At 39.0% G+C, this 17,567-nt stretch overlaps 1 protein-coding gene across 1 annotated transcript; it reads right to left on the bottom strand.

The window, feature by feature from the left end:
• Window positions 1-7,472: 7,472 nt before the first annotated feature.
• On the bottom strand, window positions 7,473-16,490 carry LOC118802824. The gene is made up of 4 exons (XM_036563246.1): window positions 16,451-16,490; window positions 14,658-15,011; window positions 12,496-12,795; window positions 7,473-8,005 (listed from the first exon to the last, which is right to left on the bottom strand). Exons 1-4 carry the CDS (start codon window positions 16,488-16,490, stop codon window positions 7,473-7,475), a joined length of 1,227 nt encoding a protein of 408 aa, XP_036419139.1.
• Window positions 16,491-17,567: the final 1,077 nt, after the last annotated feature.

Genomic DNA, 17,567 nt, shown 5'->3' with positions numbered 1-17,567 from the left:
TGCTGAAATCCTGTTCTCAGAAAAGTGTGGCAGTACCTTGAAATGTCTGCCTGGATCTTTCATTTTCCATCTGTTCAGTCTTAAACTGTATGTCATGTTGGAAATATGATGAATTTAATATGCACTTTAAATGACTCATTGAACACTGACTAACCAAACTCTATGTTTGGAAGGCAGCCTTTTGACTTTTTTAAGCTTTGAGAACCGAAATCATGATGAGCTCTGACCACAGAGTTCTTTTTAAAAATGAGTAATGTAGTAATCTGAAATAGTCTGTGTTCTATTTATGGACCATTTCTACTGAATTTGTTCAAATTCTAGTTCTACAGTAGAACAACTCTTTAAAAGAACAATTAAGGATTCACACCTTGGATATTTATAAGGTAAATAATATTATGATCTACTGAATTCCAAGGCATTAACTGAGATGATAAATGACTAAATATATACAAAATCACAGTCATAGCATGATGATTCCCAGAATCCCGTGGGACATCATGTTTCTGTTGAACTTCCTTAGTCCTCCAATCCCTGTTCACAATTACCAGAATACTGATACTGACCACCTGGTTAGCAGAAAGATCCCACTGTTTTGAGGCAAATATCTCCCAGTCTTAAAATCAGTGTAAAACACCATGAACTGTTACCCTTTCTGCAATTAAGTAACTGACTTTTTGTATTTTGATGAAGATGTATTTATTTTATCTGTGTACAACTGTTCAAATCTGTGAAGTCCAGTAACTCTTTAATTAGATTGTATTGTAGATGTTCTGTCGTTTCTCCGTAGATGTTCCATTTAACATATATTATAATTTCTATTCAGTTCACCTTAATTTCCCCAAAGCCTAAACTCAAATCAAAACCTACACTGAACTCTCACACAACTGTTTTGTAGCAGGGAAACCTGAAACTGTGCAGTGAACTACAGGCAGCATTACACTATTCAGAATCAGAATTAAAGCATGAGCAGAATATAGAAAAATTAATTATAGTAATAAGACTGATAAATAAAACAGCTAAACTACTTTGTGATGGATGTCTAGATTTTCAGATTTATTCTACGTAGCTAAAACCATGTCCATGTTGGGTGTACCCACTCTCATTTTGGGAATCAAACGGATGCTAAGTATCTTCTTTGGACAGTTACCTCAGCCATTGGTGAGGACAGCATTGATGGGGACCCAAAATTACTTGGGATACTGGAGAGGACCAATCAGAAAGGGAATGTTTCTTCACACCTATTCTAATAATAATTTATTAGAACATATTTCATCAATTTAAATCTAAAAGACACTTCGATTTAGCTTCTGGCCTGTTAACCTTAAAACTAAAGAAAACTATCAAAAAACTGGATAATATTGGTGAAATACCCAAAATAATATCACTCACATTGGAGCAATATTTTTTTTTTCTTAAATAAAGCATAGCAACAGTATTACTGTTTTATGCATACCATTTGAAGTTGTACAATGATGACATGACTACACTCTAAGCTCATGTTATAACATTGTAGTACACAGTATAGCCTACAGCATGAATGACAGTAAATGACTGCTTAGCTTGTGTTTGACAGAACTTCATATTAAAGATGAATGAAAAAGAAATTCTGTAATATATGATGGATATATTGTTATATAAATCTGAGCGGTTTAATGTTGACTGATGGAGAAGACAAAGTAAGATTAGTAACAAGTAACATCTGAGTTTTAACATCGTAGATGAATGCTGGCTCACTATTTGGTAAGCAACAGGTCACTGTTTTTATTTAAGTTTCATAGCTGCTTATTAATAATTGTTGAGGGTATTTATGATAGTATTGACATCCAGTGCTCCAATCTTTAACTAATTTTAATCATAAACTCTTAATAAAGCAAATGCCATTTAAAACTGGTGCCAAATAAACATTTAAGGCAATGAGAAGTTTTGGCTGCCGAATGTAGAATCAGGCCAGTGTTGCAGAAATGCACTACTCCAGACTGACCACTCCATCTACATCAGCAGTGCTGTAGTGAACTCTGACAGGATCTGACAGAAATATTTCCAAGAAAAATGTTAAATCACACAAAGAAGAAAATTTGTATAATTAATACAGCTTGTTTGTGTAGTTTGTACCTTTGTTTCTCTTGGTGTGATAAACCACAGCTACTATAATGTGGAGGAAGATCACAGTGACCAAGGCAAAGGGAACGAAGGGCAGAGACTGTGGAGGGACTGAAACGAGAAGTGTTACAGTCTGGAGAACATGTTAAAGACTGGCAACTAAAATGTAACAAAGCTGTATTAACTTACTTGCAGTTGGAGTCAGAGTGCTGTCTGTAGCATTAGTCAACAGAGCGGATGCTGTTCCTAGAATGCTTGGACTGGTTAGTCCATTTACCTCTGTAGTAGAGTTTATAGTTTTATTTTGGCCTTCTGTAGAGAGAAGAGTTTTATGGTCATTATAGAAGCATGTAGTTCACTGTCCATACACAGAAACAATAAAGAGGCATTCTTTCATAAAACTAGCGTTTAATATGTTATTTGTTGTGTAGTGCAACGTAATATCCCTCGGCCTCATCACTATGAACAAAGATTTTAGATTGTTTTTTATGTCTTTATTCGTCAGTGCTTTCTCACTACAATACCCAGCATGCAGTATGTAAAAAACAAAGAACAAAGCTAAAGTGTAGAGATAGAGAAACCTGGTCAATTTAGGTTAAACATAAAAGTGAAATGAGAGAATAAATACAGGTCCCAACAGTGTTTTACCTCAACAGTGAGCCTGATGTTTTTGTATTCACTTTCTGTAAGATAACACCTGTAATCTCCTCCATCCTCTTCAGTCAGGTGTGATATGAGTAGAGAGAGATTTCCTGGACTAGAGCTGAACTCTATTCATGTACTGACCACTCTCACTGGATATCACTCCCCATGTGTTTGTGTTTCTCTTGCGTTTTTTCCAGGTGAATGTCTCAGGTTTAGTGTGTAGGTCAGTGCAGTAGCAGGGCAGCAGTACTGACCCTCCTGTATGTGCTGTGACACTCAATGTTCTTTTATTGATAATCAGTGTGCAGCCTGCAGAAACACATTTCAGAAAGAAATGGTACATAAATCATAAAAGGAAGTAGAAAATATTTGTTGGCTTACACATAACATTACATTTTTAAAGAGAAATAAAAGAATCAGAACTCTAACTGTGTCTTTTTTGGCATGAAACATAATTAGGAGAAAAACTGCTGGTCTATAGTCACTAGTAAACCAACACTGGCTTCACAACACACTCTAACCACAATTCACACACACCTACTGTACACACACCCTCACTACAGGACTCTCTCAGCAGAGCTTCACTGAAGACCACCACACACTGATGAGCTTAGAGCATTTCTAATGCCGAGCTAACAAAACCTCTTAGAGCTGTTTTTCTATGTCTTTACTTATTTCTGAGATTTGCAGTACTGACCCTCCTGTGTGTGCTGTGTTGGGTAATGTTTTATTATTGTTTACTAGAGTGCAGCCTGCCGAAACACACAGTAAGAAATGGTTAATTACGCAATTTGTTTGTCTCATACTATTTCTCAAACACTTAAATACATAAATTCAGGAAATCACTTATTAGACTCCTAAAGTCTAAAAAAAATGAAGTGCAAATTGTTAAATATTCTTTTGTATTATTTTCGTATTAGGTTTGGAATAACATTAACTGATGTATGCCTTAATGTTAATAACATGATACTATCTTAATAGATACTTAATATGAAGTAAAAAAAAATAATAATAAATAAATAAATAAATAATAACAATTGCATTCATTAACTCTCTAGGGTCAGAGGGCATTTTCTTGATTTTTGCATATATTCTTAAATTCGCCTACAAAGGCACTCCTTACTGCTGTCAAGTTAAAGCTCAGTAAGAAATGTAAATTAACCTGTTTCAATCCCTGGCCTATTACATACTAAGGTTTATTTTTTTCAGTAACTACAGGGATTTCAATGCAAACTAGCTGTGTTATTCTTAGGTTATAGAACTGTATACTAAAACTTTGGGTCTGCTGCTTATGTTCTATTTAACCACCAGCTTATATTCTGGTTAATTAGCTGAGTATGTGGGTATGTGCTAATTGATTATTATTTGCATGTGTGACCAAACATGTTTAGAAACATTTTAGAAAATATACTTTAATCCACATCATCATCTTACCAGGAATTGTGGAGGGTTGTGTCATGTTATGAACCACTACCGGCACATGAAAATAAAAAAAAATAAAAAAATAAAAAATTACACTCAATGCGTTACATCATGCAAAATTTTATGAATGAGTGAATTTGTTGCTACCACACTATTTGTGCTTAACATCACAGCAAACCTGGCTTTGAATCTGGGCCTTGTAGTGGAAATTAATTCACTCAGACCCAGTGCTATATATATACAGACATGTCAGTCATCTGGAATGATATAGAGAGATTCACTCAAAAGAGGCCCTGAATATTCTGCTGTAACTCCCGTTCAGGATGAAGCAATCTGAACATTACATCCTCCCCCCCCCCTTTTAATTATTTCTCACAATCATAAACTAAAAAACAAGAAAAGAAAAAAAAAAGAAAAGGCAAAAGATAACATCAAGGCCTGCGCTGCTTTCGGACTAGGCATCATAACTAATGCATTGCGCTAAATCATAACATGTATTTTCACTGCTTCACTGCTTGTTATTTGCGAGGTATTGCTTCTTTATAGAACTTACTGAGCATTTATTCCGATTGCTATACTCTGTTTGTTGACCCCGATCTTGCTTTTTGCCTGACCCTTTTGTAAGTAAGTAAGAAAAGTTTATTTATACAGCGCTTTTTACAACAGGTGTTGTCACAAAGCAGCTTTACAAGGAAATCAGCATTACAAAAAGAAATCCGGGTCTGAGCCCCCATGAGCGTCGCCAGTGGCGACAGTGGCAAGGAAAAACTCCCTAAGAGAAACAGGAAGAAGCCTTGAGAGGAACCAGGACTCAGAGGGGGAATCCATCCTCCTCTGGTCGACAGTATTATGGTACAAAAACAGGGAAAAGAGGTGGAGCAAACGAATAATTTAATTAGTTTAGTTCATGCAGCAGCAGCAGCATCAGTGGGGTCAGGTTATGAGGGTGAGGTTTGCACGGCGAGCAGTGGCACCGATCAAGGCAGAAGAGGCGGCAGCATCAGACGCACAGGATGGGCAGCTGTTCAACTCGGCAAAGAAAAGAAAAAAAGGAAAAACACAGAGAGTCAGTTCTGTAATGGGTGATTGATTCATTTGATTAGTTCAAATGATTCATTTTGATTAGTTCATGTAGCAACAGCAGTAGTATCAGTGGGGTCAGATTGTGAGGGTGAGGTTTGCACGGCATTGTACAGCAGGAGGCTCAAATGTTGGTAAGCCAGTCCAGAGGGCTGGCAGCAGTGGCACCCAATCAAGGCAGAAGAGGCAGCAGCATCAGAACACACAGGATGGGCAGCTGTTCAACTCGGCAAAGAAAAGAAAGGAAAAACAGAGAGTCAGTTCTGTAATGGGTGACCGATCACAGGTTACAGTGTTAGCAGAGCAGCAGAGACTCTGGCAGGTATAGAACTGACAGGGAAAACTAATTACCAAAGGCTTGACTATACAAGTAAGTTTTTACCCTAGACTTAAACACTGAGGCTGTGTCTGAGTCCCGAACATTAACAGGAAGATTATTCCAAAGCCGGGGGGCTTTGTATGAGAAAGCTCTCCCCCCTAATGTAACTTTATAAATTCTAGGTACTAATAGTAAGCCAGCACCTTGTGATCCAAGTAGGCGTGATGGTTCATAGTGAGAGAGAAGTTCACTGAGGTACAGAAGGGCGAGTCCGTTCAGTGCTTTGTAAGTCAGTAAGAGAATTTTATAATCAATCCAAAATTTAACTGGTAACCAGTGTAAGGTTGATAAAACTGGGCTGATTAGCAGTGGCATCCAGTTTTGCTGGATTCTGGATTTGTGATTTTGAACCTTTTGGCCTGTTATTTCGACCTTGTCTTTCGTTTTTGCCCTTTGAAATTTGTTTGTCCTGTGATTATAATCACATTCGTGATCATCTATCGTTTCCTGGTTTTGACCTACGCCTGTACTTGGACTACGACTCTGCCTTGTGTTAATAAAGCCACTCTTCTCAGTTTTATCCGCACGCGTCTGAACCTTGCTGACTGGTTACAGGGAGAGTGGGGTAAGTCATCAAGGTAACTGGGCTTAGAGAAGAGATCTGATACCTCCTCAGAGTCAAAGTCTCAATCAGCAATGACCAGCATGTGAATAATTGTGCAAGTAATCGAACACTTCATAGTCCACATGACCAATCATCTCCGGCATGTATTAACACAACACCCTATCATTGTCAACACAACAAACATTAACGCAACCATTACAGCTAATTGCATTGCCAAACTATGAATTCAGCCACTCAGTCCAGTCGTTGTGCCCCCTCCTGGTTTGCTGATTGTAAGTGAGTCTTATATAGTGGATAGAGATTAGATGAAGCAGAACCTACCTTCATATTTTCATTTCCACTGTCTGTTCCACCTTAAATTATGTAGCAGCTACATTCAGATGCCTGTACGGGTGCTTGCATGTAACTGCTGCACTATTTATGGTGGAAAGGAAATTTGAATAAGAAGCTAACATCAGCCTCGAGTAAAAAGAAAATCAAATATAGTGCAACTGTCTAACACAATGCGCAGAGCTTCATTACTATTTTTGCCTTAGCAACAGTTTTGAATGTGAATGTGAAGTATGTGAATCATGTGAAGATGGACAGCAGCAGCAAGAACTGCAAAAAAACACAAGGAGGCACCGATAAGACAAGGTTGAAAAAGCTGCTAAAAGAGGACGAGGGCATATCCAAGCAGGTGGGCAGTAAGAAATGCTGACATTATATTACTTAACAAGTATTAACTTCTAGCAAATTGGCTGTCATGATTATGTTACACTTAAGAGAAAAATGACCCTAGTTTCCGTTTTATTACTAGTGAGCCACCTCGTTTGTCCTGGTGTAGCATATTGCAGCATTCCACCACCACCATCTTCTCTCCCTTTGGAGCTTGCAAGCATGGTATGCTATAGTGGTCATACAAAGAGGCTTTGGGACATGGGCATACACCGCCCCCCCAGCCCACCCACCCAAAAAAAAGGAGGGAGTCGTGGTGTGTCAGTGGCCGGTGAAGACAACAAAAGACACAGCATGGCTAGCAATAAAGAGGACATCGAGCAAGCTAGCATCGCAGTGGCTGGTGGCAGAGATGGTGTAGAAATGCTAGCAAAAGAGAAACAAGCAAAACTGGAAGTGAAACAAAAGTGAAAGCATCAGAATGGTGTTGCATCCAGCTGGGGTGCAGTAGAGCAGAGCTAGCATGTAATCAGCTACCTTGCTTTACCAGGAAAGCTATGCTCAGTGTAGCTGCAGATGGTCATTCAGCAATGCAGCTGGGCCAGATGCCAGTGGTGCTGTCCTTCAAGAAGCTGCTTCCAGATAGACTGAGAAGAAGTGGGAGCAGGAGAGGGATAGGATCATCAGGAGCCAGCAGGAAACAAGAACACTCAGCTCCATCAGGGAGTAACTCTCAGCATCACTGCTGCTGCCAGAGAGAGCAACCGTGGCTACAGTCTTTGAATAGAATGTTCCATTAATGAAGTAAGGCTCCCTGCATTCATCTACACAGGCTCGACAATCTCTTTGCTGCCACCAGATGTTCTTCCATACACTGTGAGAGGTACGCTTGACAACTGGGAGGCTACAACCGTCCAGCTCAGCTCCGTTACCAGTGGGACATTTGAACCAGTGCTTAGACATTTGAACCAAGTACAGAAATTCTGGCTTGCACCTGTACTGGAGGTCTATATTCTCAGTTTCTGCTTTGCCATCACGAGGGCTATACTGAGCCTGGAGCAGAAGCAAGGAGATTGACATGCGGAATACAGTGGCAGAGTCAAGGTGGAGGGTCAATGAGGCTTTCATTCCCTGTAAGACCTTTGTCACTAGACGAGCTAAACACACAGTGATAAAACCATTGGCTGGAATTCCAGGGGTGGGGCATGCTGTTGGTTCAATTGAGCCACAACTCTGGCTGAATCCTCTGGCGATAGAGTAGCTGAACACGTAGCACAAGAGTCTTTGGATGGATCCCAGAATTGTGGTCAGCGTACACGAGCAGCACTTTCACCAAGGTTGACAGTGCAATGGACAACAGAGGTGACAGATGGCAGAGAGGCTGGCAACAGTGAGTACATTGGAGGTTTGCACTACAGAAGAAGCTATGTCTGAGTTATGGCAGTGAAGTGGGTCAGGATTAGCTGAAGGGCAAAAACATCAGTTGTGGGAGCTTTTAAGCCGTTATAATAACATTCAGACAGGCTGTAGAGAAAGAATGTACGTGGACCGATTTGGTGCATTAACACCTGTGACGCTCCTCCTGTTAGGCTCCAGTTAGTGAAAAAAAAAAATAAAATACTGAATAGAAAATAAAAGAAAGGGGTTATCGAGCCATTGGTAGCCCTTGGGCAGCAATTCTGTGAATAAACCCAACCCAACTCATGCATTAATGATGCCTTGGATTGACTTGGACAATGCATGGTTCAGTTCGCTGGACCTGAGGAGTGATTATTGTCGGGTGGCACTCAATCCATATGCTGGGCACCAGACTACAGCATTTCATGGTAAAGGCCTTCAGCCTCATAAATGCACAGGCTATGGACATTTTGATAGGAAGATACATTTACAATGTTTTGAATATGAAGAATAAGAAAATGTCATACTCACCTTCAGAGACATGAAGCCCAATGAAGAGAAGATAGAAAGTCAGCAACATTCTCACTAGTAAAACAACACTGAGTTCACAGCACACTGACAGCTCCACACCCAGCACTACACTAGCCCTGTATACCACACTGAGTACACAGCACACTGACAGCTCCACACCCAGCACTACACTAGCCCTGTATACCACACTGAGTACACAGCTCTCTCAGCAGCTCTTCACTGGAGTCTAACCCACTCTAATGTCCGTTCAGCTCAGACTGTCTGTTTGGGTGGAGCTCGTCTCTCTTTTAGAGTTTTCATCATCAGCTTTGTGACAGCATCTATACCACACACAGTGACATGGCATCCTTTGCGTCATGAGAACACTTACTGTTTCCTCTCTTGTGGTGCAGCATTTCACAGTGCACACAACCACACTGTCCAAGGTACTGTGTCTGTACTGGACAAAGGCTAGGGGATGGGGTGGGGGTGTGGTTAAATGTCAGAGTTGTCTGGTCTGCGTGCACAGGGTGCTGAAAGCCTGTTCTCAACAAAGCATGACAGTACCCTGAAATGTCTGCCTGGATCTTTCATTTTCTTTCTACTCAGTCTTAAACTATATACTATGTTGAAAGTATGATGAGTTTAATGCAATTTTAATGACTCATTTAACACTAACTAATCAAACTCAATTTCAGTCAGGACCACTTTTTTAAAGAAAATATTATCCATTTCCATTTGCAACAAGTTATATTTGGCTGTATGACTCTGATCTGGGACCTTCCTGCCTTTCCAAGTACATACATGGAAAGCCTAAAGCAAGGAGAGCATCAGAAAGACCCCCCAGGGTACAGAACAGAGCAGGCAACATTGACAACAACAACATAACATTGAGACAGACACAGCATGATGGAGAAGTTGGGGTTGAGGCAGGTTGCAAAATGGCTGCAGAGGAAGCGAGAGGCAGGCTACAGCAACACAAATAAGCGCCCTGACAAATTTAGCCAATCATATGTGCAACAGTTGATCAGCTGAGCTGTCAGCTGATTTCAATCAGCTGATAACAGTTGTTGATTTGAGATTGGGGCCTGGGGAGCTTGACTTTGTGGCCTGCCTGAAATGACGCTATGCTCAATGTTTGGAAAGCTTTTAAGCATTTAAAACTGACCGCTTGAGCTCAGATCACTGAGACTCCTTTTTAAAAACAAGTGATCTAGTAGTCTGATGTAGTCTGTGTTCTATATATAGTTCCATATATGGACCAATCTACCAAATGCATTCAACCTCTAGTCCCACAGTAGAAGAATTACAATTAAGTATTCAAACCTTAGATATTTTAAGGATTATGTTATTAATTATTTAAACCCAAGACATTAACTGAGATAACAAAAGGCTAAATATTGTGGCACCCACCACAAGCACTATGCTACGTGGGGAGTTTAGAGCGTGGGGCCATGCAAAGTGGCTCTCGGATCATGCCACACTTCTGGTTAAAAAGTCTGTGTGACTGAGTGAGAGCTGTCTATATATAATGCCTATAAATTATATATCGAGCCACTATAGCAAATTAGATCATATCTGGTAGCTGAAAATCATAATCACAACCAAAAGGGATGTTATATGCACAGAGTTACAAGTCTGTCACAAATGCATGCATTTAAAAATAGTCATGAAGGATCAATGTGACCACTGTGAGGACTATAGAATGCTCTCAGCACAGAAGTGCATAGGAGATGGTTTTATTAAACTCAAATACTTTAAAATAAAAGCAAAGTAATATAATATTTCATACATTATCAATCCAAATATCAAGGACAATTCAAATCAGCTCCTGCCATGTCCAACTTTTTACAGTGTGCCAAAAAACTAGATAATATTGGTAAAATATACAAATTTATAGTTTTTTGCTCACTTGGTTGTTGTTTGTTAAATACAATACGACATGCACATTAATTATAAAATGTAAAGCTGTACATTTAAGTCATAACTACATTCTAAACTCACATCATCACACTTTATTACACAGTATAGCCTACAGCATTAAAGTAAATAACCACTTAGCTTGTGACTGAAAGCACTTCACACACAGGATAAATAAACAAACAGTGAAAAGCTTCAGATGGTTTTAATGTTATATTTTTGGTTTCTATATGTGAACATCTTCTGCAGTAAACATATAATATGCAATAAACAGGTACCACTTCACAATAAGACAATACCTATGAAAGTAAATGGTTTATGGATGGTTTGAAAGCAGTTCATTAATGGGAATGAATTTGGTCATAAACATCTTAAAATCCTGAATAATCAATTACAACACATGAATAAAAAGGGCACCAGTGAGCTGTTTTATCTGAAGGATTTTATTATATAAGGCTGAGAGGTTTAATGCTGACTGATGGACAAAAACAAAGTAAGATCATTGACCAGCAAGATCTAAGGGTGAACAGCATAGATGAATGTTGGCTCACTATCTGGTAAGCAAAAAGTCACTCGAAGTTTGTCTTCATGTTTCATAACTTGCTGCTTAGAAATGTTTTAAAAAGTGTTTATGATAGTTTTAATATCCATTACTAAACTAATTTTAAACCATTCATAAACTGTTTATAAGGCTAGTGTTGTTGTAATGTGGTGCTAAATAAACATTTAAGATGTGTTGACGTTTTCACTACCATATGCAGAAAATCAGGCCAGTGTTGCAGAACTGCACTACTCCAGACTCACCACTCCATCTACATCAGCACCGCTATGGTGAACTCTGGCAGGATCTGATAGAAATGTTTTCAAGAAAGATGTTATTTCACACAAAGACAAAAATTAGTATTACAACAGCTTGATTGTGTAGTTTGTACCTTTGTTTCTCTTGGTGTGATAAACCACAGCTACTATAATGTGGAGAAAGATCACAGTGACCAAGGCAAAGGGGACGAATGGCAAATACTGTGGAGGTTCTGAAACAAGAAGTGTTACAGTCTGGAGAACATGTTAAAGGCTCTTAACTATAATGTAATAAAGCTGTAATATCTTACTTTCAGCTGGAGTGCTAGTCACTGGAGAGGACACTGTGCCTAAAATACTTGGAGTGGTTAGTCTGTTGACCACTGCAGTAGATTCCGTAGTTTTAGTTGGGCCTTCTGTAGAGAGAGAAGGGTTTATGGTCATTGTAGGAGCATGCGCAGTAGTTCATGCAGGTGAGCGTCTCAGGTTTAGGGTGTAGGTCAGTGCAGGAGCAGGGCAGCGGTACTGACTGTCCTGTATGTGCTGTGATTCTCAGTGTCATTTTGTTCTTTATAAGAGTGCAGCCTGCAGAAATGCATCAGTAAGAAAATATAAAATCTACAATAATGAAAAAAAAATCAGAACAAATCAATGTAATTAGCTGACACTTACAATTACATTTCATGAGCAACAACAAAAATAAAATATACAGATATCTTCTTTGACATGAAACACAATCAGTAGAAATATGAACAGCTCTACAGTCACTACTTAAACAAAACTGACTTCACAACACACTCTAACCACTATCCACACACACCTACTGTACACACACCCTCACTACAGAACTCTCAGCAGAACTTCACTGAAGACCACCACACACTGATGAGCTTGAAACATTTCTAATGTAGAGAAAAGAAGATTTGTAGAACTGTTTCTCTACATGTTTACATTTATTAATGAGATTTGCTTTCACAAAGAAAAATCGACATATACTTCTTACTTTTAACAGTGAGTGTACTGTAGACGTGTCCACGCCTTTCAACATAACACTGGTACTCTCCTCCATCCTCTTCAGTCAGGTGTGATATGAGTAGAGAAAGATTTCCTGGAGAGTGACCATTAACCAGCTGAACTCTGTTTCTGTACTGACCACTCTCACTGGATATATCTTCCCATGCGTCTCCATTTGTGTTGAGTTTCCTCCAGGTGAATCCCTCAGGTGTGATGTGTAGGTCAGTGCAGTAGCAGGGCAGCAGTACTGACCCTCCTATGTATGCTGTGATAGGCAATGTCTTACCAAGGTTTATCACAGTGCAGCCTGCAGAAACACACATCAGTAAGAAAAAGTAAATCACACACTCTTCATATCAGAGATTAGCCTTTTTTTGAAATATATGAATTCAGGAAAAAAAAGTGATAAAGCTCCATTTTTTACTCCTAAAGTAAAAAATAAGTAACAAAAATAATACGCCTTGAATAATGAATTGTTAATTGTTCTTCTGTTTTATTGTTACGCCTAAGAAACCATTACAAATGGTTATTGTAAAATATTGTAAACTCCCCCTCAGTGCCTCGTTTCTTTACCTCACCCCTTCCAACTCCATTTTGACTGAACAGATGAGACAGAGGGAAATACATTAAGCTCCCACTGTAACTATAATAATCAGAAAGAAAGATTAGCACAGAGGTGTCTTTTCAATGCTGCATCACTGCTGTCCAAGGCAAGAGCCAATCAATGTTGACATATAAATGATGTCATATATATTAAAGACCCACACCAAGTGCATCATTGTTTGGCTGTCGAAGACACAATGAAAGACTATGAAAACAACAACAGAAACTACTTAGTTTCCTGTTAGCTTACATAAGTATTTCTAAATGAATGTTAAAGTGTGTGTGCTGCTTCATTTAAGCTAAGTAGACAACAGTCGTTATGATGGGTCTGGATGTTATACACTAAAAATATACCAGAACCTTGTTATAGTGCATTACAGAATTTGTGTTTACTCTCTCCCTTTTGGCTAAGGTTCTCATGCTGCCCATAGCCACCAGACACTGGTTTGGTGTCAGCAGTGTGGGCCCATGCTGCTTCTCGTGGTTGTTGTTCGTGCCTAGCACATTCTCTCATTAGTCTATTTTACTATACTGGACCAAAGTGAGTATCTAGCTCATTCATAATGTACAATACTTAGCTGCTACATAGGACTCCACTAATCAACTCAGTTCCCATAATCCTACCTGGTGTTTTGCTTAATTACTGAAGTTTGTTTCGGTCTTTAACACACATGTTCCCGAACACACACAAGGCCAAAACCGCACTCTGAAGTACAGAGTTTTAGAAAAGTTGCAGAATTGACATTAAACCCAGGCAACATATGTGGAAAAATAAAACAAAATCTTTGCTGCTCAGTTTTGCCTTTAATGCCACACAATCTGCAAATTTCAGTTGGTTATCAATCTCCATGTCAAGATATTCATATTGTTAAGACTCTGCAATAGTGACTCTCCCACTGTGGGTAATCAGTCAGGAGAATTCCCAGTGGGCTGGTAGCATTTTGGGCCAGTTACCATGAGCTAATGTGTACACTTTCAAATACTTAGACATCCAAGTGTATATATCTGTAGTAATTTAGGGTCTAAACCTGCTGCCTCCACCTCAAGCGGTGCAGCCTCAGTTTGCTCATAAGTGAGTTTTCTAGAGAGGACAGAGATTAGATGGAGCTGAAGTTAGCTGCTTCTTGTCTCCCACGTTACATGATGTAGCCGTTGCATTCGGACACTGTGCCTAAAATAGTGGTTAGTCCGTTGACCACTGCAGTAGATGTAGTTTTAGCTGGGCCTTATGCAGTAGTTCACAGTACAATACAAATTAAAGTAAAATACATTAGAATTAGGCATGTCACATTATGTTATGTTGGCATTTAAATTATTAATAATAAAACAATCAGACTTCGCACTGACTTCACAACACACTCTAACCACTATACACACCTAATGTCACACATCCTCACTACAGAACTCTCTCAGCAGAACTTCACTGAGTACTGCCACACAATAATGAGAACTCAGAGCATTTCTAATGCACAGCTAACAAAATGTCATAGAGCTGTTTCTCTACATCTTTATGTTTATGTATAAGATTTGTTTTGTGCAAAGAAAACATCCAAATATACTTCTTACCTTCAACAGTGAGTGCACTGTAGACGTGTCCACGGCCTTCAACATAACACTGGTACTCTCCTCCATCCTCTTCAGTCAGGTGTGATATGAGTAGAGAAAGATTTCCTGGAGAGTGACCATTAACCAGCTGAACTCTGTTTCTGTACTGACCACTCTCACTGGATATGTCTTCCCATGCATCTCCTTTTGTATTGAGTTTCCTCCAGCTGAATCCCTCAGGTTTGTTCTGTAGGTCAGAGCAGTAGCATGGCAGCAGAACTGACCCTCCTATGTATGCTGTGATAGGCAATGTCTTACCAAGGTTTATCACAGTGCAGCCTGCAGAAACACACAACCAGTAAGATAAAAGTAAATCTCACACTCTTCATATCAGAGATTAGACTTTTTTTTTAAATATATGAATTCAGGAAAATAAAGCACCATTTTTTTAAGTAAAAAAAAAAAAAGTAACAAAAATAATACGCCTTGAATAATGAATTATTAATTGTTCTTCTGTTTTATTGTTACGCCTAAGAAACCATTACAAATGGCATAGAAGCATCATCAAACCTCAACACTTTGAATTTAGAGATCTATATATATGTTGACATATACATGATGTCATATATATATATTAAAGACCCACACCAAGTGCAGCATTGTTTGGCTGTCAAAGACACAATGAAAGAAGTGGGAACACAACAACAACAACAACGGAAACTACTTAGTTTCCTGTTAGCTTACATAAGTATTTCTAAATGAATGTTAAAGTGTGTGTGCTGCTTCATTTAAGCTAAGTAGGCAACAGTCGTTATGATGGGTCTGGATGTTATACACTAAAAATATACCAGAACCTTGTTATAGTGCATTACAGAATTTGTGTTTTCTCTCTCCCTTTTGGCTAAAGGTTCTCGTGCTGCCCATAGCCACCAGACACTGGTTTGGTGTCAGCAGTGTGGGCCCATGCTGCTTCTCGTGGTTGTTGTTCATGCCTAGCACATTCTCTCATTAGTCTATTTTACTATACTGGACCAAAGTGAGTATCTAGCTCATTCATAATGTACAATACTTAGCTGCTACATAGGACCCCACTAATCAACTCAGTTCCCATAATCCTACCTGGTGTTTTGCTTAATCACTGAAGTTTGTTTCGGTCTTTAACACACATGTTCCCGAACACACACAAGGCCAAAACCGCACTCTGAAGTACAGAGTTTTAGAAAAGTTGCAAAATTGACATTAAACCCAGACAACATATGTGGAAAAATAAAACAAAATCTTTGCTGCTCAGTTTTGCCTTTAATGCCACACAATCTGCAAATTTCAGTTGGTTATCAATCTCCATGTCAAGATATTCATACTGTTAAGACTCTGCAATAGTGACTCTCCCACTGTGGGTAATCAGTCAGGAGAATTCCCAGTGGGCTGGTAGCATTTTGGGCTGTTACCATGAGCTAATGTGTACACTTTCAAATACTTAGACATCCAAGTGTATATATCTGTAGTAATTTAGGGTTTAAACCTGCTGCCTCCACCTCAAGCGGTGCAGCCTCAGTTTGCTCATAAGTGAGTTTTGTAGATTGGACAGAGATTAGATGGAGCTGAAGTGAGCTTCATCTTGTCTCCCACGTTACATGATGTAGCCGTTGCATTCGGAAACATGTACAGGCACTTGCATGGAACTGCTGCACTTTTTGAGGTGGAACGAAAATTTTAATTTTTCAATTTAACAAGAAGTGTTACAGTCTGGGGAACATTAAAGACCCTAATGTAACAAAGAAATGTAATGACGTAACAAAGCTGTAATATCTTACTTTCAGCTGGAGTCAGAGTGCCAGTCACTGGAGGGGACATTGTGCCTAAAATAGTGGTTAGTCCATTGACCACTGCAGTAGATGTAGTTTTAGCTGGGCCTTATGCAGAGAGAGAAGGAGCATGTACAGTAGTTCACAGTACAATACAGATTAAAGTAAAATGCATTAGAATTTAATCAGGCATATGTCACATTATGTTATGTTGGCATTTAAATTATTAATAATAAAACAATCAGACTTCACACTGACTTCACAACACACTCTAACCACTATACACACCTAATGTCACACATCCTCACTACAGAACTCTGTCAGCAGAACTTCACTGAGTACTGCCACACACTAACGAGAACAGCTAACAAAACGTCATAGAGCTGTTTCTCTACATCTTTATGTTTATGTATAAGATTTGTTTTGTGCAAAGTAAACATCCAAATATACTTCTTACCTTCAACAGTGAGTGTACTGTAGACGTGTCCACGGCCTTCAACATAACACTGGTACTCTCCTCCATCCTTTTCAGTCAGGTGTGATATGAGTAGAGAAAGATTTCCTGGAGAGTGACCATTAACCAGCTGAACTCTGTTTCTGTACTGACCACTCTCACTGTATATATCTTCCCATGCATCTCCTTTTGTGTTGAGTTTCCTCCAGCTGAATCCCTCAGGTTTGGTGTGTAGGTCAGAGCAGTAGCATGGCAGCAGAACTGACCCTCCTGTATATGCTGTGATAGGCAATGTCTTACCAATGTTTATCACAGTGCAGCCTGCAGAAACACACATCAGTAAGATTAAAGTAAATCACACACTCTCTTTGTCTCATATCAGAGATATGAGGAAATAAATCAATAAAGTTCAAAGCACTCCTAAAGTCATAAATTAAGTTTTAAAAAAAATCACTCATTTTTACTTCATCATAAAACATTTGAAATTTCAGATGCTGTTTTTAGCTGGATTGTGTCATGTTATGAATCATTACTTCCATGTTTTAATCATATAGTATTGTGGTCACACTTCACATCATGCAAGCGCTAAAACACCAGTGATCCTTGTTTATGAATGTGTGTGCTATTTGCTGTAGACATCTTTGTACATTTGGCACCTTTTCAGCATTTTAT

This window comes from Colossoma macropomum, unplaced genomic scaffold, assembly GCF_904425465.1.
Source record: "Colossoma macropomum unplaced genomic scaffold, Colossoma_macropomum, whole genome shotgun sequence".
NCBI classification, from domain to species: Eukaryota; Metazoa; Chordata; class Actinopteri; order Characiformes; family Serrasalmidae; genus Colossoma; species Colossoma macropomum.
Note: the sequence above shows the minus strand (reverse complement) of the source record. Positions and strands in the feature narration are given on the sequence as shown.